This window comes from Fukomys damarensis, unplaced genomic scaffold, assembly GCF_012274545.1.
Source record: "Fukomys damarensis isolate Sample0158 unplaced genomic scaffold, DMR_v1.0_HiC HiC_scaffold_5, whole genome shotgun sequence".
NCBI lineage: Eukaryota > Metazoa > Chordata > Mammalia > Rodentia > Bathyergidae > Fukomys > Fukomys damarensis.
In genome coordinates, this window is record NW_022900917.1 from 56,302,235 (window position 1) to 56,328,450 (window position 26,216).

The following is a 26,216-nucleotide window of genomic DNA, read 5'->3' on the forward strand; positions in this document are numbered from 1 at the left end:
CCCAACGGCAGCGCTTGGTTCCCTGGCTGGGCAGAGTCGGACAGCAACGGCAGCGCCGGCCCGGAGGACGAGCAGCTGGAGCCCGCGCACATCTCCCCGGCCATCCCAGTCATCATCACAGCGGTCTACTCCGTGGTGTTCGTCGTGGGCTTGGTGGGCAACTCGCTGGTCATGTTCGTGATTATCAGGTGAGCGCGGGTCTGGGAGGGAGCCTGTCCGGTGGTGCGGACCTTTCCGTGCAGGGATCCGGAAACTCTCCGGGCGCGTCCTCTTGGAGGAGGTGAAGGATTTCCTGGGAGAGTTTCTACTGGGGATGGAGGGTTCACACAAGGTGAATCGAGCGGCCTGAGAAAGTAATCGCGACCCGCCTTTCACACAACCCAAGACCCCAAACCTCTGCAAGAAAATTCAGCATGGAAGACCACAGGTTCGGACCACAGGGTCAGGGCCTCTTGGTAAAGAAACTAGTCCATTTGCGTGGCCTTTTTTTTTCTTTTATCTTTTTTTTTTTTTTTTAACTTTTTCTAGTTTCCTCTACCAGAGTGAAGAGCTTTGATTTTCCTTTCGTAAATGTTTCTTAAGATAAGGGCCACCAAAGGCACTGAAGATGATTTGTATTGCCCTGTGAGTTATCAGACTAACGTTAGGGCTTTGAAACAAAAGCCATATGCTATTAAAACTTTTAATATTCAAATAGGGGATTTTTTAGTATAGAACTGCCATCTCATTTCTTTAGAGGATCAATGACTTTTGTAATTTAACCACTGAGTTATCCTCCTAATTGTGGGCTGTAGAGATTTTAAAAAAATTGTTTTGCTACTTTTCCCAATCATGAGAAAATGAAGATTTTACTGTTCCTTTGTTAAATTTTCGTGAAGTTGACTTCCAATGATACAGTTTTAAATACCCATGTATATGTGGACTTTCTGGTAAATGAAGTGATTCTTAATTTAAAAAAAAAAGAAGAGTGAAATGAAAAAGAAACCAAACTTTATTCTGTGTGCCCTTTGAAATATGTGCTTCATTTTCTGGGAGAGATAATGCTTTGGAAATATACTTCTGAGAGTGAATAAGAAGCTTACATTCCTGGCAGAAAGTCCCTGAAAGTCAAGAGAAGACTTTAATGTCTGCTTACAGATATTAAAAGGATTCTTAACCTTAAAAACAATATCTATGGTAGCATGATTTCTTTCCCTTAGGTACCATCACCATAAAACACTTCGCCTTTTTTTTTTGGAGTTGGAATGTCAGATCTTTTATCCCAATCTATCTCTGAAATTAAAACCATCATTATTTAAACCTTCAAATACATATTTTAAATCTAATTTCACCCACAACCACAATTAGTGTAAGACCTCAATACCCTTGGTTTCCATAGTTGCTTATTGCATTTTACAGGAATTTTGTCAGTGAGGATTAAAAGTGATAGGAGTAAAATGTAAAAAGGTAATCTGTCCACTGTATTAGTATTCATAAGGCTGGTCTCCATTGGAGAGAATATTAAACAAAAAGAAAAGAAAGGTGTATTCTAAATTGTAATTAAATTTTAAAGAGATCTTGATATGAGACCATTTTGTAATAAAATACTGTGACTCAAAAAGAAGACTCAAAAAATGAGCTCTGTTCCTACTTGTGTTACATTAAAAGTTCAAGTAAAACAGATGCACCTTATTGTAATTTGAATGAACACATTCAGTGTTGAGCTTGATAAGGGCTTCCGAGTTGCTGTACAACATTTTTAATGAGCCTAAAGACTGGAATTTTTTTTAAAAAATGAAATATAACACACATATTAAAAAGAAAAAATAATTCTTGTAGATTAACTAGGACTTTTAATGGACACATTTCCAAAGATATCCTGCACTATAATTTGTTAGATGGGGATATATCCCCAGCTAAACTTATTTCAAAAGTTAGATAGTTCATAGAGCAACATCATCCATTTTCCTACTCCCTTCTCAAGTACTTTGAGATTAAGCTTGACAATAAGTTTAAAATGAAGAGTTATCCTACCACCCTGGAAAGCCAACCTACCAAACTGGTAGTTCACTTAAATCCATAGCTGAGAGGGTATAGGAGTGTTTAAAATTTGTTCATATTGATAGATGGTTGTAGAATTGAAAAATAAAACCTTTGAATAAAACTTGATAGACTTGGATTTATTTAGTTTAGAAGAGGAACAGACTGAATATTCAAGAGAAGGCGACAAGAAGATGATTGTGGTGTGCTTGTCAGAAGAGAGCTAGAGGCAAGTGTGGAATCTACATGCAACTCATAACAGGAAGGCAAGCAACTCTGCTTGGAGAGACATAGGGTAAATAGTGAAAAGGGCACTATTTTAAAATATTATACCTGGAAAAGGATCCTGGTGTAGTTCAATCTTATGGAATATTATTCTAGAGATGAAAATTAAATGAGCAAATGGTAGACAGGTGAAGGTCTAGGATGACCAGTTCCCATCTTGGGAGAAAGTTAGTCCTGTGGAAAAAGTGCTGACTACTTTAGGCATGTCTTACAAATAACTTTTCCTGTGTTGGACACCTGGAATGTTGACCAGTATTTCCTGAAGATATTTAAAGTTGGAAGTGTTCTTACCATTTAACATACTAACTGTCATAGTTCTCTACTGTTGGAATATTTTACTTTTCCACTATAAAGACCTAAAAATTTATGTGTTCCATGCTTCCCTGTTGTTAGGTTTTTGGGGTTTTATTCCTTGGGTATGCCTATAGATTTAAAGTTTGTAATCTAGTCATATGGTCTCTTGACTTCCTCCTTTTCCAGTCACTTTCAGTAAATACCATGACACCCACCATACCTGTACCTTTGACATTTCTGGTCATCTCTACTTCTGACATAGTGAACATCCATTTTTCTGCTCTATCACTTTCCGCACTTAGAATTATCTCTTCTTAAAAAAACAAAATGATTAAAATTTAATGAGCACATAATATATGCCAGGCAGGAATAGCAGTCTACTTCATGCAGATTATTTATTTTATCTTAACATACATAGGTGTAATATTACCATATCTCTTTAACAGATGAGGAAACTAAGGCTGAGATATATTAAACAGACTAAGGTCAAGTTCACCCATTGTTGACTCAGAAGACCACAATGATCTCAGCAGTCTGACCCAGAGCCTGTGATTTTATCCATGCTGCTACTCGTTTTCTACTAGACCGCTACTGCCAACATATGGATACTTTCTTTTCTGGGTAGTTCTTCATTTACTCTCAGCACCTCTTTTTCTCTCACCCAGACTAGACTTCATGAGGTGTCACTCAGCCTCTATCTTGAAAATACCCCCAACTGTTCTGCTGTTTTGTCTCTCTGCCACTCTCTTCCATCAAAGCCTTAATCACCATCAATCCAGTAATATCTATTCCATGTTCTTATACTCTAACATACTCTACTTAGACCCTATGTACTAATCAAATGTTGCTGGATAAAATTGTGTGTGTGTGTGTGTGTATGTGTGTGTGTGTGTGTGTGTGTGTGTGTGAAGGCAAAGCCACTACCCTCAAGTATATGTGACTCTAATTTTCCCTAAAAGTTTTTGTGTCCCTGTTTTATTTTCTAGCAAGAGCCCATTCCTTCTCCCATTTCTCATAAAAATTGAGTTAAGATCTGTGCTGGTTTCCAAGCCCTCTACCTGACCATGTTCCCCTGCCAGTCAGTAGATGATTTTGCCCAGTTGCTGAGACCAGACCCAGGTACTGAGAATGTCCCTTCTCTTATGAATGATGGCAGTCCCCTCCTCTCAATCCACTCCATTCTTGAGGGATAGTATCTTCTGTCCTTTTTCCTGTGTTTGAATTTCATCATTTTCTGGGGCTTTGCCACATTAGTTATTTCCTTTCTACTCCCTCTGCAATATCTCCCTCTCCACCAATTCTTGTGCTTTTCTCAAAAATCGTACTCATGTATCTGTCATTTTAATCAACAACCCAACATCCACCAAACCTTCATTTTTCTAAGTTCCCTTAGCTAATGTCTGTTCATCTCAAACAGATAAGCTTCTTGGAGGAATAGTCCCTTCTCCTCCCCATCTCTCCAATTCTTCTGCCCCTTACACTTTGGCACTCTCCTTGAAGTTCCTTGACCAAAGCCGCGGTGCTCATGTTTCAGAGGCTCATTTTAAACTGGCTGTCACCTGAGTTTTATAGAGAGTTTTTTGTACTTTGACCAATCTTAGGTCCCTCATTTTGTCTGATACACTTTCTCCTCAGCTTCCGCTCACATTCTCTTGGCTTTTCTGTGGTGTCTTTCATGAATTTGTCTTCTTCTGATTTCTCTAGATTATTATATCCTCCAAGATCTTCTCAGATAACTTCTGTCCTTACTTAGCATGATTGCTATATTAATCAAGGTTTAACCAGAGAAGCAGAACCAGTGCTGTATGTACATGCTAAGAGATTTCTGACAAGAAATTAGCTTATGTTATTTGGGTAGTGGTTGGATAAGTCTGAAATTCATAGTTCAGCAAGCCAAGAAGAACAAGATGCCCTTTCTGGGAGGAATTTGTTCTTCCTCAGTGTACTTCCTCGGTGTACCTCAACTCAAGACTTCAGGCCATTCCACTGATGAATCAGCCACCTAGATGCGGTAGAATGATCTCTCTTGCTTAAAGCTGGTTGATTATGACCATTAATCACATCTACAAAACACCTTCACAGCAGTTCCTGAGCGTGTGAAGACCTGGGAGCTGGGGTCTTGCCAAATTGACACATCAAAGTGACTCTCACACTCCCTTTCAATGGCTTCATTCATTTTTTGTGGTCATAACTGTCAGGTACAGTCTGACAAATCCTAAATATTTCTGTTATGTCTTAGATCTAAAATGCATCACAAAAGTCTCATGTGCTCATAAGTGGAGCTTCTGGAAGGTGATTAGGTCACGGTAGTGCTGTACTCATTAGAGGTTTCTAGAGTTCATGGGCACCTGCTTGTTGAAGGTGAAGTCTGGTTGGAGGAGGTGGGTCACAGTGGATATGACAGAGAAGGGTAAATTCTTGTGCCTAGCTGAGCTCTTGCCTCCCTCTCTGCTTCCTTGCTGTCATAGGTTGAGCTACTGTCTTCTGCCAAGTTCTTTCAAAATGCTATTTCTACTTTTAGCTATGCTAAACCTTCTAAAATCATGAGCCAAAAATAAACCTCTCCTCCTTTAAAATGTGGGTATCTGTTATTTTGTCTCAGTAACAGAAAGTGACTAATACACACTCTCTCTCCCCCTGTTATCCATCTCTCTCTGCAAACTCAGCTAGCCTCCTTCCTTCTGGATACCTGTACGTGATCACCCCACAGGCACCTCAGGTCTCTGGAACATCTACCTGCACCCATCTCCCAGGGTTGCCATTGAAAAATACCATGGACAGAAGTGGGAGGAAGCTTATACAATACACACTTATTGCCTCACAGTTAAAATTTTGGAAACTAGAAGTCCAAGTCTAAGGTGTTAGCGGGGTTTTCTGAGGATTTTTCTGAGACCTCTCTTTTTGGCTTGTAGATGGCCATCTTCACCCTATGTCTTCACATGGTCTTCTCTCTTCATATAACTGTATCCTAATCATCTTTTTACATACAAATAACAATATTAGATTAGGACCTAGTCATATGACTTCTTACTTACCTCTGGGAAGGACCTATCTCCAAATATAGTCATACTCTAAGTTACTGGAAATGAAGACTGCAAGAAGGATTTGGGGAGAGTGCTCAGCTCATAATAGTATCTATACTCTCTTTTCTCTGTAAGAGGACAGTGTTCTAGCTGGGTGTGGTGGCTCATGCCTGTAATCCCAGCACTCAGAAGGCTGAGACAGGAGTATCACTGTGAGTTCGAGACCAGCCTGGGCTACATAGTGAGTTCCAGGTCAGTCTCAACTACATAGTGAGACCCTTTCTCAAAAACCAAAACCAATGACAAAAAAATAAGACACTATTCTCAAGCTTTGAATTCCACAATAATTACATTTATATTCTCTCTTGTTTATTTTGAAAAAAAGCTATATTGCTTTATAAATTAGGAAAACTTTAAGAAAAAAATAGAAATAATTCAAAAATTATTTTATTCTTGGTTTAAGTTACATTTCTTTTCCTCATTTCCACTGACATGTTGCTGACATCCAGTGCTCTCCCAGCCTCACCCTAGAAAGAGAGGATTTCTGCTTTCCTGTGGTTTAGCCCCAGCAGGCTGAAGTTTTCCCCAAAGGTAACTTTATAAGATGCTTAGAAGAAATGTAAACCACAAAGATGCTATACAAATGATTACACTTCCTAAGTTCAAAATTCTTCTCCAAATTCAGCTAACCTACTCAACCTTGCTGAGGTTGGAGATCCATTCTCCTGAAGGAGCCTATTTTCTGGCCCATAAATAGGAGGAAAGACCATTTTTCCCCTTATATAAGCCATAAAGGGAAAGCTCTTATTCTGCTTATACCATCTCAGGTTCTGTGGCATGAACTGGTTGACTGAGGTCACCTCTGTGCCGACCTGGTCCCCAAGGTTGAGCTGTGTAAAACTGTGCAGCTGTCCTTAAATGGAAGAAGTGTGAGAAGGAATGGGGTTACTCATCCTGAGTATCTGCCATAGTGCCCACCTGTCTCCCATCTCTCATCCCACCTCATCAAGGTGCCCACTGTAATCACTGCATTTACATGTACCTACATAGTCCTATATTCATAGTGTCCAAATGGCCCACCTTGGATAATATCACCAAACCACAAGTGGAGAGCCATACAGAATGGATGAGGTACCATGCTGTACCTGCACGGTTTATCATTTACTGCTCCCTATTTAATGGCAGCACTATCTTGGGCTTTGATTAAAATAGCACTTTCAAAGTTTTCCTGGATCTTGTCTTGAAATCGACAATAAATATTTCCTTTAATGTAAACATAACAAAACTAAGTTTAAAAATCTACAGCCCATTTTTCATTTGTCAAAATAATTTGTTCATGTTTGGCAACCTCAAAAGAGAGAATCAGTTTTGTTGCAACTGCTCATATGGATTAGCTAAAATTATTTTCTTCTTGGTGAGATATGTTATTACAGATGAAGTCTGAAACATTGTGCAACCATTTCAACAGACAGAGACTCAATATCTAGAAGAAGAAAAAAGACAAAGAAAGGAAGGAGGGAAGGGGCAGAAAGGAAGAAATGAAGGAAGGAAGAAAGGAGGGAATTTTCATTTGGAGATCTAGTGTAGAGCTCTTAAACTTTAATAGGCTACAGGAAGAAACGTAGCTTTCAAAGTTATTTCTTGATTTTGTTAACTTTAGTATTTCTTGGTGTCTGCTTCAGTGTTCATTTCAGGAGGGATTTATTTCTCACTGGGAGAGAATCATTCCACTATATCTCTTAAACAGCAGTCTTTGTGTGAACTGTGCACTTGGTGGCTTCTTCATTCAGTACTAACCTTTGAATGCACTCACTTGCTGTTGCCCAGAGAGGCTCTATGCTCAGCTAAAATCCTAAAATTGTAAGGCTACAGGACAGTTGCCTTTCTAAGGTTTGGCTCATGTGGTTTCAATGATACAAGTATTACAGGCTTAGAAGTGTCTCTTAACAAGAGAGAGTTTTAGAATAACACTATTCAATTAAAAAAATGTCAGCAGTCCCCAGCTCAATATTTAAGAGGTAATGCTGGTTTACGTCTTAGACAAAGATGTATAGAAGAAGAATAGATTTTAAGAATGGGGATAACATTGTAAAAGGCTCATGAGTAATAGTTTGTTTATGTTTAACACCTGCTCTCTCAATGACATTGCTGCTGGCCAATGACACTGGAATTTAGGCTTTTTTGTTTTTGCTTTTTATGCTTCTGGGGATTGGACTAAGGACCTTGCTCTTGCTAGGCACACATGGTGCCACTGAGCTAAATCCCTGGCCCAACATTGAAATTTAGATGAAAGATAAAGAAAATATGTAATGGGTTGAAAAATCCTAAGGCAACTTATCAGAAGCTGGACTTGCAACCTTGGGATTAGTAATGGCTGAAGTTAGGAGCTTGTAGAGCTCAGCTATTACAATGGGAATGATTTTCTTTTTTGGTACTGGGGGTCAAACTCAGGTCCTTGTGCTTGCCAGGCAGGCAGCAGGACCACTGAGCTAAATCCCTGGTGCAATGGGAATGATTTTCCAAGCTCCTGTTGAATATTAGCTTATTAAAAGTGACAGCAAATCTATAAAGAGGGGGTTATTAGAGCTTGTTTTCAGATGAGGACATAAAACTACAGAGATTCAAGTATCTTTCCAAGGGCCCACAACAACTAAATGACTAATCTATTACTGGAGCCCTAGTCTAATATTAAAGCCCTCATTGCTCTCTGCCTTACTGCATTTCTTCTCACCCAGGGAAGGGGCAGTATCTTAGTTACTTTTCTGTTTGCTGAGACCAAATACCCAACACTCACAAGTTAAGGGAGGGAAGTTTTATCTGGCTCACAGTTTGTAGAGGTTTCAGGTCATGGTTGGCTAGCTCCAAGGCAGAGTGGCATGGCAGAGGAGCATGGCAGAGAAGAAACAGTTCATAACAAAGGAGGGAAGGAAGAAGGCATCAAGCAGCAAGAAGCAAGCAAGCAAAGTAGCAGCAAGTGATGACTAAGGACCACATAAGCCCTCTTTCTGTCCCTTACATTTTATACACCCATGGTGGGGTACCCTTAATCCTACCCAGAGCTATGCAAATTACTGATTCATACACCTTTAATCCCAGCATCGCACACTATAGATTCAGCTACCTCTGAAAAAATCAGAATGAGGCTTTGTGAGGGGGTATCTAGATCCAAGCAATAAAAGGCAGCCTCATCTGACAGAGGATAGAACCCAATGGGTAATCACTGGACCTCTCTACTTGCCCAGTCTGTGGCTTACTCAGAGGTAAGTCAGTCTTTGGCTTGGTCAGAGATAAATCAGATTTCTATACAAAGACAGGAAAATTAAATTAAATATTTATATACTACCCAGCATCCAGGTAGTTGTGCTCTATGAAACAACATGCAATTTGTTAGTGATTTGCAGTTTTCTTCTAGATGCTGGCAGACATGATAAGCTCTACCTGGTATGTGTAGCTGGATGCACTAGGACCTGATAGGTGGGAGGGAGTTCCATCAGACCCTCTTGACTGCCCCTGAGGTGCTAGATGGTTCAATGAAATCACTGTTGGGATGCACCACTTCTTTAGTGGCCACCAACCTTTAAGGACAACCTGCCTGGGGGGTGATGCAGCTGACTGCAGGGTGCTGGCTGCTGATGCTGGTGCAGGGTAACTGCAGTGGATGGCCAGGGAGCTTGCTTCTTCTGGTTCTCACAGCCCTTGCTCTGTGCATGTGGGAGAGCAATGCTTGACGACCACAAGGTCGTGACTCCCATGTGAAGATAACTCCTTTGCAATACTTCAGACAGAGGGTATATCAAAGTCAGATAATTTGAGAAACAATGGCTGAGTACTAAAAAAAAAAATAAGCTACTGTCCTTTAGCAAAGAATCTTAGTTGTAAAAGCAAGTAATCCAGAAGATGTTTAGCAAGTTAATTTCACTGAGACAAATTGAAGCTATCTGAAAAATTTAATGAAACAAACATTATGTTTTCCAATAATTCTGAGGAGTTACATCAGAAAAGTGACTATTATTTCTGATTAGTTTTATTTTTAAACAGGCTTTTCTTTTTAAAAAAAAGTTTTAGCTCACAGCAACATTGAGTAGAAAGTATACATTTCCCACATACTCCTTTCACTCCACATGCATTATCAACATCCCCAACCCGAGAGACATTTGTTACAATCAGTGAACCTATATTGGCACAACAGGATCATGCAGAGTCCACCATTTACTCTAGGATTAACTCTTCCACACCCCCAAGCTCCACTGAGGTCTAATGGACAAATAAAAATTATACACGTTCAAAGTGTATAGCATGATAACTTGTGTTATAGTTCAGAGCTAGGATATTCCACAAAGGCCTGCATGTTAAGGTCTTGCTCCTCAGCTTTGTGCTATTTGGAGATGATGGAACTTTCTGACTTTCTGGAGGAGGGGCTTAGTAGAAATTACATCATCACTGGAGTGTGCCCTTGAAGGGAATGCTGAGACCCAGTCCTTTCCCCTCTCTCTCTACTTCCTGGCTGAGATGAACTGGCTTCCTCTGTCATATTCTCTCACTTTGATCCACTTCCTCGCCACAGCTGACTTCCCTCCCACCATGGGCCAACCAATCATAGATTGAAAACCTTCAAAACTGTAAGCCCAAATAAGTCTTTCTTCTGTATAAGATTATTATGTCAGATATTTTATCATTGTGACAAAAATCTGGTTTACCCAGTTTCATATATATATATATATATATATATTTACTACAAATTAGTTAAACACCCATCACCACATGTAGTTACCATTTTGTGTGTATTTGCATATGTGTTTGCATATGTGGGGAGGAAACTCTCTTAGTAAATTACAAGTATGCAGTACAGTATTACTAACTATAGCCATGATGCTGCATTACATCCCCGGAAATCTCCCAACTGAAGCTTTGTACCCTTTGACCAACTTCTCCCCCTTCCTCCCCTGTTCTGATAGTTTCAAACATAAAATCTATAATTCTATGTATCTGGAAAACATGCCCAGGAAAATGAGTAAATCCTACTGAGTGACAATGCAGAGAAAAGAATACTTAATGCCTGCCCCTCACCATGCCAATCTTGTATTGTCTGTTTAAAGGACTGCATTTCTTTCATGCTGAGGAATTCTCCTCCTACTAAGTTTGATCTTGGGAAGCTCTGGTATTGTAAGACAGCTGCCAGGGACCATTGGTCATCAGCACTTGATCGACTCTTCTCTTCACTAAACATTTGTTCAAATACATTCCATCGACCTTCCAGTATTAGCTATAGTAGAGTCTACTCCAAAAAATGGCCACCAAGTTTTACAAAATTTCCTTTTCATTAAATTGGTGCCAAAGTTTGACTTCTCATATATTACTAGTTTGTGGTTTTAGAAGCGAGTCACCTTCTTTTCTGAACTGTTTCTTTGCTCAGAAAATGGATACAGTTGGCCCTCTGTATCTTCAGGTTCTACATCTGTGGATTCCTCCAAACACAGTTCTATCATGGTTATAGCTGTACTATTGGGTTTTGGACAATTAATTATACCTTATAGTAAGCCACTATTTTTTATACAACACATTGTATTAGGTTTTATAAGTAATCTAGAGATTATTTAAAGTATATAGAATGCATATTTATGTGAAAATACTATACCATTTTATATAAAGGCTTTGAACATTCATAGATTTTGATGTCTGTGGGGGACTTAGAACCAATAATTGAAGATACTAAAGGATAGCTATAAATATTTGAAAAACTCAGATATCATGACACCTATGACAGCATTAAGAGACAATACATTCATGTCTATTCCCCTTTAGACCATGTCTTGTTTCCTTGTATTAAATGTTTTCTACCCTCAAGATGTGGAGGTGGCCAAAATACTAGAATGGTTTTCAATCTTTAATTGCAAGAAATGGTAGAATTTACAAAATCACATTGTTTCTGTGATAAAATACCTAATTCTTTCAGAGTTTTTGCAACAAAGGTGCCCTGAGTTCTTTTAGTTGTTACATATGGATTCTGAAGAGCAATAATCTCTTATGGGATTGTACTGTGGCATATTACTCTTTGACAGATAATTAACAATAACACTAATGACAGCAGCAGTAACAATGATGATGATAATGGAAGTTGAACTGGGCAATTATCAAGAACCAGACCCCATGCTGAGCAATTTCATACATGTGCCACTTAATCATAATAACAACTTTATCAGATAATGTGAATCTCCAAAACACTGCCTTTCATATGATAAGTCACCAATAAATGCTTAAAATGCTTTTCTCTTTCTAGAGTTCATGGTCCTCTGTGGCCCAACAGTATACATCCAGCCAGTCTCCTATTATTCCCCAGAGCAGGATTCCTGACCCAGGATGGGTCTTGTGTATCGCTGCATGTAACATTAACTACCAGGTCTCTATCTGTCCCAATCTTTTTCAAAAGTCAAGGACCTACCAAGTTCTCTCTTATTTGAAATATGTCTTGACTTCTCACTACTCAGAATGTTTCCTTTCTGTATGTTCCTTTAGTTCACATCATAATTTTAACTTAGTAGTGGCCTTGGTCTGGTATTGAATTTATTTTCAGCCTCCTCAAAGTCCAATAAAATGCTGTCTACAGGGAAGACAATTAAAAAAAAGTTAAAAAATGGAGGGATAAGGTAAAGGGAGGGAACATGAACATTATTGGAGACAGAAAGTCAACACAGAGAATAACTGGAGGTGAAAGCTAAAAATAAAAGAAATCAATAAAACCGAAAGACTGTTGGTGATCAGCCATCACAATTAAGTATTTATTCTATACCATGGCAATGAAGGTTGATTAAAGAAGCATCTCTTAAATAAGAATCAAACTTGGGTAATACGCTCCATTGCAAAGGATGACAATATTCAGTAATTGTCTCTGCCACCTGAGTGTTTTCTGATCATGGCAGGCAGATGCAAAGGACAAGAATCCCCAAGACTACTGAATCTCACAGGCACCTCATTTCTCAATCGGCAAGTGTTGTATTCTCCCAGAATTTCTGCCTGCTGATGCTTGTTTTTTTTTTATCTCAGTAGATACTGTGTTATTCTCGACATCACAAAACGCCTATGGATTCCAGCTTAGAAGGTCTCCATACTCTAAAGAGTGGGCTTGAATTAAGGTGTCTTGGGAGCATATCTAACTCTCTAAAGCACCCGTTTCCTGGGGTTCTCATCCCAAGTTCCCTAGTTGTTCTTCTGCCTAGCTTGCTCTTCATATCTCATCCAGTGTTCTGCTGTGTGGATTCCAGGTTTGTCACATTGCCAAGTTATCAAGGACAGCCCCCAGACTTTGCTCTTTTAGTGCCATATGCTCCTGTGGTGTGCATGCTAAAAAGTGCAGCCACTCACTGCCAGCCCACCTCCAGCTTTGCCACACAAGCCAAAACTTCTTGCCCAGATGGTGGCACTTGAAATGCTTACAGATTTTTGTAAAGCAGTATGGATATAATCTAAAACAATCTTATCTCATCATAGTAAGAAAGCTTACTTGCTTTTTTACCAGTGGACATAAATTAGATGAATGCATTGCATGACATTTTGCTGGGGTTAAATATAAACCAGATCATCTCTTAAGGTAGGGGTCCTGTTTTAGATTTACACAGTCATAGGTCTAGTCCAGTTCTATTCATAAAATACCATAAAAATGTATTCAGTAAACTCAGTTTAGTTCTTACTTTTAATTACACTTATGAGTTCTCCTCTTCCAGGGTTGTAGGTTTGAAAGCATGTATTTTCAGAATCCTGAAAGGGTGTCCTAACTGGACATCTCTTCCAGACCTTCTGAGGTTCCCCTATGCCAATGCACACAAATCACCCAATTTAGCTGAGACTGCTTTCTTTAGCTTTATAAAAGGAAAATCATACATCTCAAGAGTCAGCTAGCAAGGCAGTTGTTGTGAGAATCAAATATGATGCATGGAAATAAAAAATTGGGCTTTATAAGTTATAAAGTGCTGGAGAGATAAGTGCAACAATACAGGAATTGGGATCGAACTCCCAGGCTATGGTCTTTGTATCACTTTGAGAATTTTAAAGAAAACCCCATCATTTTTTTGTCACCTCCACTATAAAGTAAGGATACTGACATTACCATATGCAGTCAGTGTGAGGACTAATGAGGTAAAGTCTATTGAATGCAGAATACCTGACCCAGGGTGCTGTGTGAAATAAGTGGTTGTTATAATCATTGTCCATGATCAAATCTCTGATTCTGATATCTGATGACAGGATTTGAATTCTTTGCAAATTCAAGTCTTGAAGTTTTATGCATGTATTGTTTATAAATATTTTAAAAAACTAAAGTATGTTATCATTTAACATTTTATCATAACTTAAATATATTTTATGGTAATTTATGCATCATCCTATCCATGTTCCTCTAATGTTAGGTTCCAGGCTCCATTTTTACTCTGATATTTTATACTCAAACTGAATTAAGTAAATATGACCTTAAGCATTAGTTAGAAACTGCATCATCCATGTGGTATGTGTGTGTGTGTGTGTGTGTGTGTGTGTGTGTACACACACGTGCACTCATGTACCAACTGACTGGTGGCTTCTATCCACATTAAGATGAAGAACAGCTGGGGAACATGAAATAAATTAGAAATAAATTAGACATTCTCTGAAAGAGATACATTTTATTAGTTATCTCTGTAACTCTATGAAATAAACATTATATTTTTTATGTTATAGTTGTGGAAACTGAAGCTCAGAGTTGTTAGAGACTCCTCTAAAATCTGTTTCTTAGAAACACAGGCTCTAGAACCCAGGTTTACTTAACTTCATAAAGCAAAGAATTCCACTCTAAGTGCGTAATAAAACAAGGGGGATATCAGAGTCAGAAAATTCAAGAGTAGGTGCCAGAGATGTCCCTGCTGAAACCTTTGCCAGTGTCAGGGATTCTGGGGAAGAGAGTTGGAAGAATAGAAGATATCTTTGTAAGATGTAATTTTTCAGACATAATATCCCACTTTTAGAAGATCTCAATAGATCACATTTCAGACTGTTTCAATGGAAACACCTGACTTTTTCTTATTAATTGTACTTCCTTAGTTATCTATGTTTTTAGAAAGTCTTTGTTATAAATCTTTGGCCATACAATTTTAATCTCTTTGTAAAATGTATGGGTCATTTAACACTACTTGAATAAAAAGAGTGAACCAAAAATATATTTTAAAATAAACTTCTCATTACTCAGGCTAAATAACTGAGCACTAAAACGGAAACCAAGAAGGTGTCTCTAGTCCCAGTCTTTACACTGCTTTTCCGTCTCACTATAAATGCATCTCTAACTAGAAAAGAAGGGGAGGGAAGACTCCATGGAGAGAGAGAGCAGGGGTCCTTTGCGTGAAGTATGCTCTTGTGTGTCAGATGGGCTGCTACTGCTTCTGCTTCATAGAGAGCCAGCCAGTTAGTTTTCTGTTTTGTTTTGTTTTTGTCTTCATGTAGCAGAAACTAAAGCTCAAGAAGTTCACACTCAGGGCTGTCTGACTTCACATTAGACTGCAATGACTCCAGGGGAATCAGGACTGTTCTATCACTGAGTGTTAAAGATATTTCTCATGTGATAATGTACATATCGAATGAGGCATGGATGAGTTAATTGTGCTAAGCTAGGAAGTGATCAACATGGATTTCCTCTCTTGGCCTCTGAAAACCTGATATGATGTTATGGAATGGTTCATCCTCTATGGATTTCTTAGGAAGCATTCTCTAAGAAAAATAATACTTTAATTCAGCTTTAGGTGAAAATGGAATCTCTCTAAATCTTCTGTTATAACATAAATAACAATTTGGAACTAAAGGCAGTCTTTCTGACGTATTGTGAAAATTAGCTAAATTATGTTTTTAAAATTCTCTGAAGATTGGACAAGAGTAAGAGAATTATTTCTCATCTACTGTGTTACTGTGATAACCTGTATAAATTAAGAACTCAGGTTATTTAATTCATATAATATAAGTGAAATGAAAATTAGTGGCATGCTGTCAAACAAAAATCAACAAAGCTATTGTGTTTTAGCCATTTCATAGTTATATTTAAAAATTGAAAACATTTTGCATTCTCAAAAGATAGTATAATTACAAGGATATTTTTCAAAATAACCTCCAAGAGAAAATGTTTTATTTTTTATTTATGATATGTAAAAGAAAAATATTTTTTAAAATGCCTAAATGAAGTAACTCTGGGTAGGACTAAAATGAATTGTCAGCAAGAAAATGAAGTTCTCTACTACATACAATCTGTTGAAAAAAATGTGCATATTCATCTTTCCATTTAATCTATGCTATTTTCATTTTTATTTCTCAAACAAAACACTAAAGTAAAAATTTAATAAAATCAGAGCTCTTTGTCCATTCCCCCCCAAATGTCTAGAATAGTTCTTTTACATATTTACATTTACTTTATGTATAAAAATAGGAGAAATAAAAACAAAACTAATAATCAGAAGGCTGTCACAAACAGTTCCCTCATGGATTTGAATTGAAAAACAGAAAGAAATGTTACTGTTCCTTGTCTTTTAGATACACAAAAATGAAGACGGCAACCAACATCTATATATTCAATCTGGCTTTGGCAGATGCTTTAGTTACTACAACCATGCCCTTCCAGAGCACCGTGTATCTGATGAATTCCTGGCCTTTTGGGGATGTGCTGTGCAAGATAGTCATTTCCATTGATTACTACAACATGTTTACCAGCATCTTCACCTTGACCATGATGAGTGTGGACCGCTATATTGCTGTGTGCCACCCCGTGAAGGCTTTGGACTTCCGTACACCCTTGAAGGCAAAGATTATCAATATCTGTATTTGGCTTCTGTCATCATCCGTTGGCATTTCTGCCATAGTCCTCGGAGGCACCAAAGTCAGGGAAGGTAAGAGCAATATTTTTGTCCTATCTATAAAAACATGACTTTTAGTTATATAAACTTTTAACTTAGGAGGAGTAGAACATATCATTTAAGTGGAAAAAAACAAACAAAACAACAACAAAACAAAACAAAACAAAACAAAAAACCAATGGAAAAATAATGCCTAAATCTATGGAAGATGAGAAATAAAACAATTTTTTTTTTTTTTTTTGGTACCAGGGATTGAACTCAGGTCCTTGCGCTTGTGAGGCAGTCGCCAGAACCACTGAGCTAAATCCCTGGCCCAAAATAAAACAATTTTGTTTTCCTTTCCACCTCTAAACACACAATAGGGAAAATAGCATTATCAGAACACAGATGACCAGCCTGTCTCATATCTTGCTTATCAGAATATGGACAGGATCAAATAAGTAACCAAAGACGTGGATTTTGGAGATACAACTTGATAATTCCAGTTCATACCTTCTATTTCCTTTTATTTTTTTATTTCCTTTTATCTTTTTTCTTTCCATTTTCCTTTTTTTTCCTAAGAAGGACTTAAATTATTAGCTAATTAATAATCTCCCTCAAAGTAAATCCCCAGATAACTGTTGTAGAAACTTTATTTGGCTGGTTCACAAATGGATAATGTTACAGTGAGCAGAATCATTAGATTTTGGACATATTAATTCTTGCCCTGTGAAAACAGGATAACTGACATTTTCCCTGTATTTCTCACTATGGGATGCATGGTGAACTACACTGCTGATTTAATTGACCTGATTTGTGACCTGGGTTCAAGATTTTTAAGATCTCATCAGGTGACTCTGACCTGCAACCAAAATGGAAACTACCGTTTGTGGAAATTTGCTTTACTAGTAAAAGACAAGGTTATGAAAAATAGCTTTCCACTTAATAGAAATTCTGGTGGGGGTGGGGGAGGGCAGCAGAGCAATCGCTCTGAGCTTTATAAATGCTATTTAATGTTCTAAAAGGCGTTTAAATGCTCCAGGTTACTAGAGAGGTTTGCGATACTTGTTTGCACAGATAAATGGACATGTATAGCAAAGACTTTATAGGTCAGCTCAAAGGACAGTTGCTAAAATCTCACTACATTTTGCATAATACATGCATAGCTTATCTTTCTTTGTCTTCAGCCAGCTTTAGAGCAGTTTTAAATTTGCAGCAAATTGAATGGAAGGTAGAGTTAGTGCTTACCCCAGACTCCATACATACTCAGCCTCCCCCATTACCAATATCACCCACCAGAGTGGAGCATTTGTTACAATTGATGAGCAGATACATACTGAGGCATCTGACACATCATTATCACCCAAGTTTCATAACTTACCTTAGAGTTCATTCTTGCTGTTGTGTATTCTACAGATTTACACAAATATATAATCAACTTTTAGAATTTTTCCTCCAAAGCTATAAAAAGAATATCTGGCACAGACACAGTAAGTGATAAACTATAATAGTTGGCAAATTTTGTTCATTATGGGGGGTTTTTTTTGAGACAGGGTCTCACTATGTAGTTGAGACTGACCTGGAGCTCACAATGTAGCCCAGGCTGATCTTGAATTCACAGTGATCCTCCTCCCTCAGCCTCCCAAGGGCTGGGATTACAGGCGTGCGCCACCACGCCCAGCTAATAGTTGGCAAACTTTTTAAAAAATGCCTGGTTTTAGGGTCAGGAATTTAGCTCAGTGGTGCTGTTGCCTGCCTTGTAAGTGCAAGATCCCAAATTTGATCTTCCCTGGGGAAAATAAAAGAAAAGAAAAAAGAAATGCCTGATTTTCTCTATAAGATAAATATTTTCAAATGTGATTCATTATACACAAGGTTTTATTTCTTCATGTCTATGACAAATGGAAGTAAATCATAAGAAACTCCTCTAAGGCTTAGGTATTGGTGTATTGCAATTCTAACTCAGGAGCAGATGTTATCTATATTGTATGAGGGTAAGGAGAATAGACTAAATAATAAGATAGATGATTTTCCTGAGTCAAAGAAAGAACTGATTTTTATATTTCATGTTCTGCTTCTTGACTTAACCACTCTACTCCTTCTAGTCTTTGTCAGAAAATGACATCTTAAATGAAATGGATTTCAATTAGCCTTTTTGAAAGATGAAATAAAGACAGATGTGTTTTTTCCAGGATACTTGTTATAGATGAATACGGGCAGATGCAATGGGAAAGAACTACCAATGGAAGCAGAAGATTAATTTGTGCAGCATAGAAGAAAAAACTTAGTCTTATAGGGGCGTTCTCCCCTCTTCTTAATTTTCTGAAGTAAATTTTACTTATATGATGAAAATTCATCTTGATAGTCTACTGTATTCATTTTGGAGTGTTGTACCACACTGTATGTTAGGAATCTTGAATTACCACGGAGAGCATCTTAGTTAATCAGCCCACACTGGAACAGGGCTAACTGGCATTGGGAGTTCCTAGTAGTTAGTTCATGGTCTTGTTTTTATAAAGAATGTTCACTGAAAGGAATCAGGCCTCAACCAAATCAGAACTCACACACTTTAAAAACATAGATTCTAGAAACAAACTGGATACTGTCATGTGGGAGACATTACACAGAACTTTGGCTTCTCATCTGCAAAACAGGGAAAATAGTAGTGCCTTTCACCTCGGATATTTCCCAAATCTAGTGAATTGATGTAAAAGAAGCATTTCTTGGTCTTGCAAGCACTAGATAAATATGTGAATTGTCCTAAGACAGAGTCATCTTCATAAGTCATGCCTGTTGCTAAGTTTTTCAACATTTAACAAATATTCATTTAATAGTGAAGTCTCCTGTATATAGCAGCATTTTCATTTTTGGAACATAAAATGTTTAATCTGATATTTTGTATATGATGTATGTGTGTCTTATTTATTTGGGGAGTATAGTCTGCCTACTACAATTATTATAGTAGCTATGAATTATTATAATAGCTACAAGAAGAACCCAAGTTATTCTTAACAATATAGAACACACATAAGAAAATCTTGAGTTTGTCCATTAGATGTAACTCTGTAAGCAAGGGGCCTATGTATTGTTGGATGTGCTAGTGGAAGCCATGATCCTTTGGTATTAATATAGAAAGAAAAGAATGACTGCATTTTGGAATTTTTTAATCCTTACATAATTGTATATATTTCTAGCATTCAGTGTGATGTTTCAATGCATGTATACATTGTAGAGTAATCAAACAGGATAACTGACATGTCCATGAAAGATTTAGCATTTCTTAATGGTAAGAACATTCAAAATCCTCTTCTCTAGCTATTTTGCAATATGTAGTTAATTATTGTTGATTACAGTCATCCTATTGTGCAACAGAACACCAAAACTTATTCCTCCCATCTATTTAGCTTTGTATTTAGTGACCAATTTTTCCCACACACCCTCCCAGTGCCTCCTCAAGCCTCTGTTACCACTATTCTACTCTCAACTTCTATGAAATCAACTTTTCTGGATCCCACATATGAGAAAGATCATGTGGTATTTATTTGAAGAGTCTACTTTTTTAACTGTGACAATTGAGAAGGTAATTCAACCCTAAAATGCTCACTTTTTCCCAGAGATAAAATGTTTAATAAAAATAGTGATTTTTGGACTGGGATTTTTTGATGATTATCTCCTTAATGGTATAAATTCAGGTTCATTGACATTTTCTGGAACATATTTTAAATTTCATCATTAGATTTTTATTTCCCACAGTATAAAAGTAGCTGTCATAGATTATTTCTCCTTTTTATCAAATACTTTTTGAGCTCCTACTACATTACAGCAGAGGAAGCTGATCTCTGGGCTTAAAAGATATACGCAAATCACAGATTGGCCATTGTGCTGTCTTTGAATAATTTAGTAGGTGATTTCTCCATAATAACTCCTGTAAGTAGTACATATTCTCAGGAACTTAATGTCCACATAGTATCTGTTTGTTCATCTATTTAACGATTTATTTTCTTTATATACCATATGTTCCAAGCACCAACCTATTGCCAGGGATTAAACATTGAATAAGTAGCCTGGGTCCCCATTTTAAGGTTGTTTACATTCTGGATGTAGAAAAATGTTAGGAAAGGCAACAGAAGACTACAGATTGGAAGAGATTCTATATAAAAAAATAACCAGGGTAAGTATAATATGTTGTAGAGCATAAATTGAAAGGAAAAGGACTAAAAAGAGAGACTCCTATCTAAATGTCTCTAAGGTGACTTCAGGATAAAGACAACCAAAAGAAAGAGACAAAGCAGAAATACAAAAGTTAAGCAGAAAAAAGATCCCAATATGTACATGTTTCTCACCTTCAAGAAAATCATGTTCATCAGACTTAATAGACAAAATAAATTTAGAATGAGATACATATATTAACTCAGATTTTATATAAAGCATCAAAATTGTTTAATAAATATATTCCTTTCTTTGATTATGGTGGTGATTTTAGAAAAGGAATAATTTCCCATAAACATTAAAGTAGAAATTGAAGTGAAGGTTTATTAGTTTCTAGTAGTCTTCATAGTAATAGTACTTTGGACAATGACATTTTAGAGAACAAAATTACACATTATTCTAGAAGCTTTCATTTACTACTCAAAGGTTTGACTTGGTCTTTGGTAAAAAGAATGTCCCTAGGACATCCTTCTTTACTAAGTGTCCAAGATGATTATATTCTTTGTGTTTTAACGTATGTCTAGTTGATGTTCTACTAAGATGCATTTTGTTTTACTAAAGGATATTTAAGATCACAACATGTTTTAGTAAGCATTGTTAATACAGTTACTTCACTACTTGAAAAGAAATATATTCTTGAACTGTTTTGAAGCAAATTGTTCCTACATCAAAAGAAAATATTTTCTTTACAAAGACTACATTTAGAGTATTGCCCGGGACCACTTCATCTGTGAAGCAAGACAAGCCACAGAGAGGGTTGCCTGAGCTCTGCTCACTGGCTGATTAAAGGCAGGAGGACCAAATGAGGCTGGCCAGTGCTTGTAGAATGGGAGCCCTTTCTGATCTTCTGCAAAAGTTTTGCTCATGTTTCAATACTGTTGTTCATCACAATGGGTACGATTGTGTCTGTTAAATCACAGCACCTGGTCACATTTAGACAAATTTTGTTATCAGATTTAATTGACTCATATAAACTGTTAATGTTTTTCAAACAAGTTGTTATTTGTTAAATTTAATAGCTAGACTTAAAACATGTAGTCATTTATTACAAACAGACTTTACCTTTAATTACCTGAGCCTTGGGGCTGGGAGAACTGTTAATACACAGAAGCACAAATAAGTGTCCACACTACAACTTAACAATAGTTCTTTCAAAGCCATCAACTTTCATGGCTAGATAAAAACATAATGCTTAATTTTATTTTTCTACAGAATAATGTATGTTATCAATAAGTGGCAGCTTTCTAGTGTCATTGTTTTATGCACCCTGGTAGGGTGGTGTAAACCAGGTGCGATGGTGGACACCTGTAATCTCAGCTACTCAGGAAGGTGAGGCAAGAGAATGGCAAGCGGCAGTCCAGCCTGGGCAGCTTAGACTGTCTCAACACTTTACAGTCACGATAATAACACTAATAGACTTCCCTTTGTGGTTTTGGTTGCTTCCGCCAGATGTAGATATCATCGAGTGCTCCTTGCAGTTCCCGGATGACGATTACTCCTGGTGGGACCTCTTCATGAAGATCTGTGTCTTCGTCTTTGCCTTTGTGATTCCGGTCCTCATTATCATCGTCTGCTACACCCTGATGATCCTGCGCCTGAAGAGTGTCCGGCTCCTTTCTGGCTCCCGAGAGAAAGATCGAAACCTCCGCAGGATCACCAGGCTGGTTCTGGTGGTGGTGGCAGTCTTTATCATCTGTTGGACCCCGATTCACATTTTCATCCTTGTGGAAGCCCTGGGCAGCACTTCCCACAGCACAGCCGCTCTCTCCAGCTATTACTTCTGCATTGCCTTGGGCTATACCAACAGCAGCCTGAATCCCATCCTCTATGCCTTCCTTGATGAAAACTTCAAGAGGTGTTTTAGGGACTTCTGCTTTCCCATTAAGATGAGGATGGAGAGGCAGAGCACTAGCAGAGTCAGAAACACAGTCCAGGATCCTACTTACATGAGGGATGTGGATGGGATGAATAAACCAGTATGACTAGTCGTGGAGATGTCTTCTTACAGTTCTCCAGGAAGAGGTGAATTCAATGATCTAGGTTTAACTCAGATTACTACTGCAGTCTGAAATGGAAAGACAGTTTCATTAAATTTTGAAATCTCATGCTCTGAAGTCATTGGATGCAGGCTGCATTCACAATCCAGGTCAGTGGAAACAGCGAGGCTTTAAAGATGGAGTATCAAAGGTCCTAGCAACAAACATGACACAAGGCACATTCTCTTTGATGGACAATTAACTAGGCCTTTTTCTTCTAGTTCCCTAGATTTAGCACCCATCTGCTGTGGACTTCCTATGCAACTGGCTCCAAAGCTTTGTTTGAGAAAAAGGGGAAAAGAAAAAAAGTTTGGTTTCATAGATAACCTGGATATCCAATCCCGATGTTCAGCACTGACAGAAACAACCTCAAAAAGGGTCAAACCCATTCCAGGGTTAACATTTCTCTCTCTGTGAGACAGAGATGCATTTCACATGGCTGTATGATGAGAATTCGTGGCTAAGTAGGACTTGGATACACTCTTGGCATCTGATGTTCACCTATGATAGAACATTATCCTGACATTTGTAAACTTATTTAAACATGCAAAAGGCAGATCTAACATAGTCTAGTGTTTTGAAAACTACAACTGTTGCGGTTTTTTTGGCATGCTCTTCAGCTAAATCTTCTGATAAAGCACATACCTTTACCAAGAGGCATAAAATGGCTTAAATGCCACTGGAAGTGTATATAGTTTCATCTGTCCATAATATTCTATGTGCAAATAATAAATGGGCTTCCTGTCTAGCCTGGAAATTTCCCAAGGGCGCACTAATAATATCCCCTGAGTTATTAGGAATTGATGCTAAGACATTCTGCTGCAGTGTCAACTATCTCTGGACAATCAGTCACTACCTGATTTCTTTCAGACTCCCAAACGTAATTTAATCTTTCCACAATGCTTATAACTCAGTGTTAACAACCCCAAAACCTTTAATTCATTCTCAGATTGGAGCCTTAGCAGAAGCTAATTCATCTATGGCATAAATTCATGAATATATAGCTACTAACAGATTCTCTTTGCTTATAGAGAGAGGATGTTTGATTACATATATCTCAAGGTTTTATTTTGTGGCTTCAGCGGGAAGTAGAATTGTTCCTAAATGTGTGAGGAATTAGGACATTATGCCACTGGGGGTACCTGGACATCACTTTCATGGTATTCTGTGACGGGTGTAACTGCCAAGGATAATGCCATGAATAGCACATTTAGGATAATTTTGCTACACTTCCAGATGACATATAAATTCCCTCCTCTTTTTCCTAAGACTCAAAGTAATGCCTTTTTCTATAATTTCCCTGGAAGGAAGAAAGGGATAATGTAGAAATAATACCCATCTTTAAGCCTATATCTTATGAAAGCATCACCCTTTGCAATTTCACAGGAGCAGCTAATGTGCAGACTTATATAATTACAGGCAATCCTATATCTATGAGTTCTGTTCAGCATGTGCTGTATCTGTAGTGTATATTACCTCTAATCTTGGAAATGAGAACTTGCATTGAACGTTTTACATGTGGCTTCAGAATTTTGATTATGCTTGTCTCCATTCCAGGTTTTTAATGGCACCTAAAATAGATGGTATTAGAAAACATAGTAGAGATTTTTAGTATTTCTTAAATTTCAGTGAAATTCCTAGTTGTGCTCAAATTCTGGTAAGTGAGTTTAGATAGGAATGGCTTAAATATTGGTTGACATTTACCTGTAGTCTTGGCTATCATATAAGAAGGATATATACATAGAAAATAGTTCCAGGGACAAACACTTCTGGAATAGAAAATTGAAAATACCTATTTAAGGAACAACAAAAACCAAATGGAATAGAGATAGCATCATGGAATGAAATTATATGTAGAAGAGCATTCCCTTTAAATTGGGATTCCATATGCTGTTCCAACATTAAGTGCCATTATTGGGATCTGAACTTTTGCCTGATTGTCCTGCATAGAGAGAGTTGCAACCCAAGGAGAGAAAGGGGTAGCTATTTGGCTCATGGGGTGAGTACCAAGCTTCTGAATTACTGTTCACATTGACTCCCTCCAAACTGAAGGAAGAGAGATAATGTGAATGAGTGTATTTTTAGGGCACTTCTTTAAAGGAATAACAATGTCAGGCAGTTAGGGTAGAAATAACACCATTTATACAAAGGTATTCCTTTGTCAAAAGTACATGCAAGGGAAAGGAGAGGGAAGGAGGAAGAGAGAGAGAAGGAAATGATAGATAGTGTACCAATGCTTATGAGCATCTGTATAATGCTGTGAAACAGTGATGCCATTGCCATTCCTTCATCATTCCAAGTCCAACTGCCTCACAAATATTTCCCATCTCCTGATGTTCTTCCATCTCAAAAGGAGGGCATCGCCTATTGTGTCTCTTGGAGACCAGAACTGCACACCTCTGACCTTGAGATCGACTCTGCACAGATTCTATCTCTCTTGTCTGTTAACAACTTTGGGAAGACAGGACCTTGTAAAAGTTCAGAGAAATGAACTGGCCAGGCAGGAGGTAATGGTGAGAATGAAACCCATAGCTCCAACTGGGAGGAGGAAAGTGCAAATACTCTTAATATATTAAGCTACTTATGAATCTAAGAGTATCCTTTATGTAAAGAATTTAAGGCAAAACTCCAGGCTCATTATGGAAAAGAAGCAAAACTTGAAAACACTGTTAGGAAAGAAATCAAGGAATCATCACATACATTTTAAGAAAATGATTTCTTCTTGTGATATATTACTGAGAAATAGCATTCTTTAACTAATATCAAAATTTATAGGTGTTTCATCTCACGTGGAGACATAAAATGAGAAAGTGAAATAAAAGAATATGTTAGATGCCTTTAGATCAGAATATTTTTAAAGAAAATTTGTGGCAAGGTTATATGTCCATTCAGTGGGATTTATTTTCTAAGCAAGAATCTTTGGGTGATTCAGCATAAACATGAAAATCCCATCCCAGAGCCTGAACCTGCTTGGCATAAGGTAATTTACTCTGAAAGAAAAGTATACTAGTATAGTACATATTCCTTACTGTCATGTATATTATTTAAATCTTGTACTTTTAGAAGATGATAATTATACATTGTATATATGATTGTGTGCCTTGCAATAAAACTAAAATTCTACCTGATAAAAGTTGCAAAAGCCAATTACTTGGTAAATAATTTATTCTTCAGTGACTTTAATAATACTATATTTCAACAAGAACAACGTTAACTGTTTCTCAAAACTATAAGTTACTTTAACTTTCCAAATAGGGCAATAATTAATGGATAATTAATGGAATGAAACAAAGTAGGTAATATCTTAAACTATGATCTTAAATTTTCAGACCCATGAAATCACTTAAGAAAATTCCTGCTTTCACAATAATGCTCTCATAATCAATGTTAAACTCTGCTGTCCAAATGAAAACCCATTTATTCCCCTACAAAACACACTCAAACTTCAAAATCAAGCTGTCTGATGATCTTAATTGCTTTTTCATAGCGGGGACAAAACACATGGCACCTGCAAA

General features: G+C 37.5%; 1 protein-coding gene across 2 annotated transcripts; it reads left to right on the forward strand.

Moving 5' to 3' along the window:
* The first annotated feature begins 6 nt into the window (after positions 1 to 6).
* Positions 7 to 25,819, forward strand: Oprk1 (opioid receptor kappa 1). 2 transcript variants are annotated; one of them, XM_010639188.2, is made up of 3 exons: positions 7 to 188; positions 16,158 to 16,510; positions 22,115 to 25,819. In XM_010639188.2, exons 1-3 carry the CDS (start codon positions 172 to 174, stop codon positions 22,645 to 22,647), a joined length of 903 nt encoding a protein of 300 aa, XP_010637490.1. In that variant the 5' UTR covers positions 7 to 171; the 3' UTR covers positions 22,648 to 25,819. The 2 variants fall into 2 exon arrangements, with proteins under 2 accessions (XP_010637490.1, XP_033616623.1); XM_033760732.1 differs by lacking the exon at positions 7 to 188 and adding an exon at positions 6,136 to 6,212.
* The last annotated feature ends 397 nt before the right edge of the window (positions 25,820 to 26,216 follow it).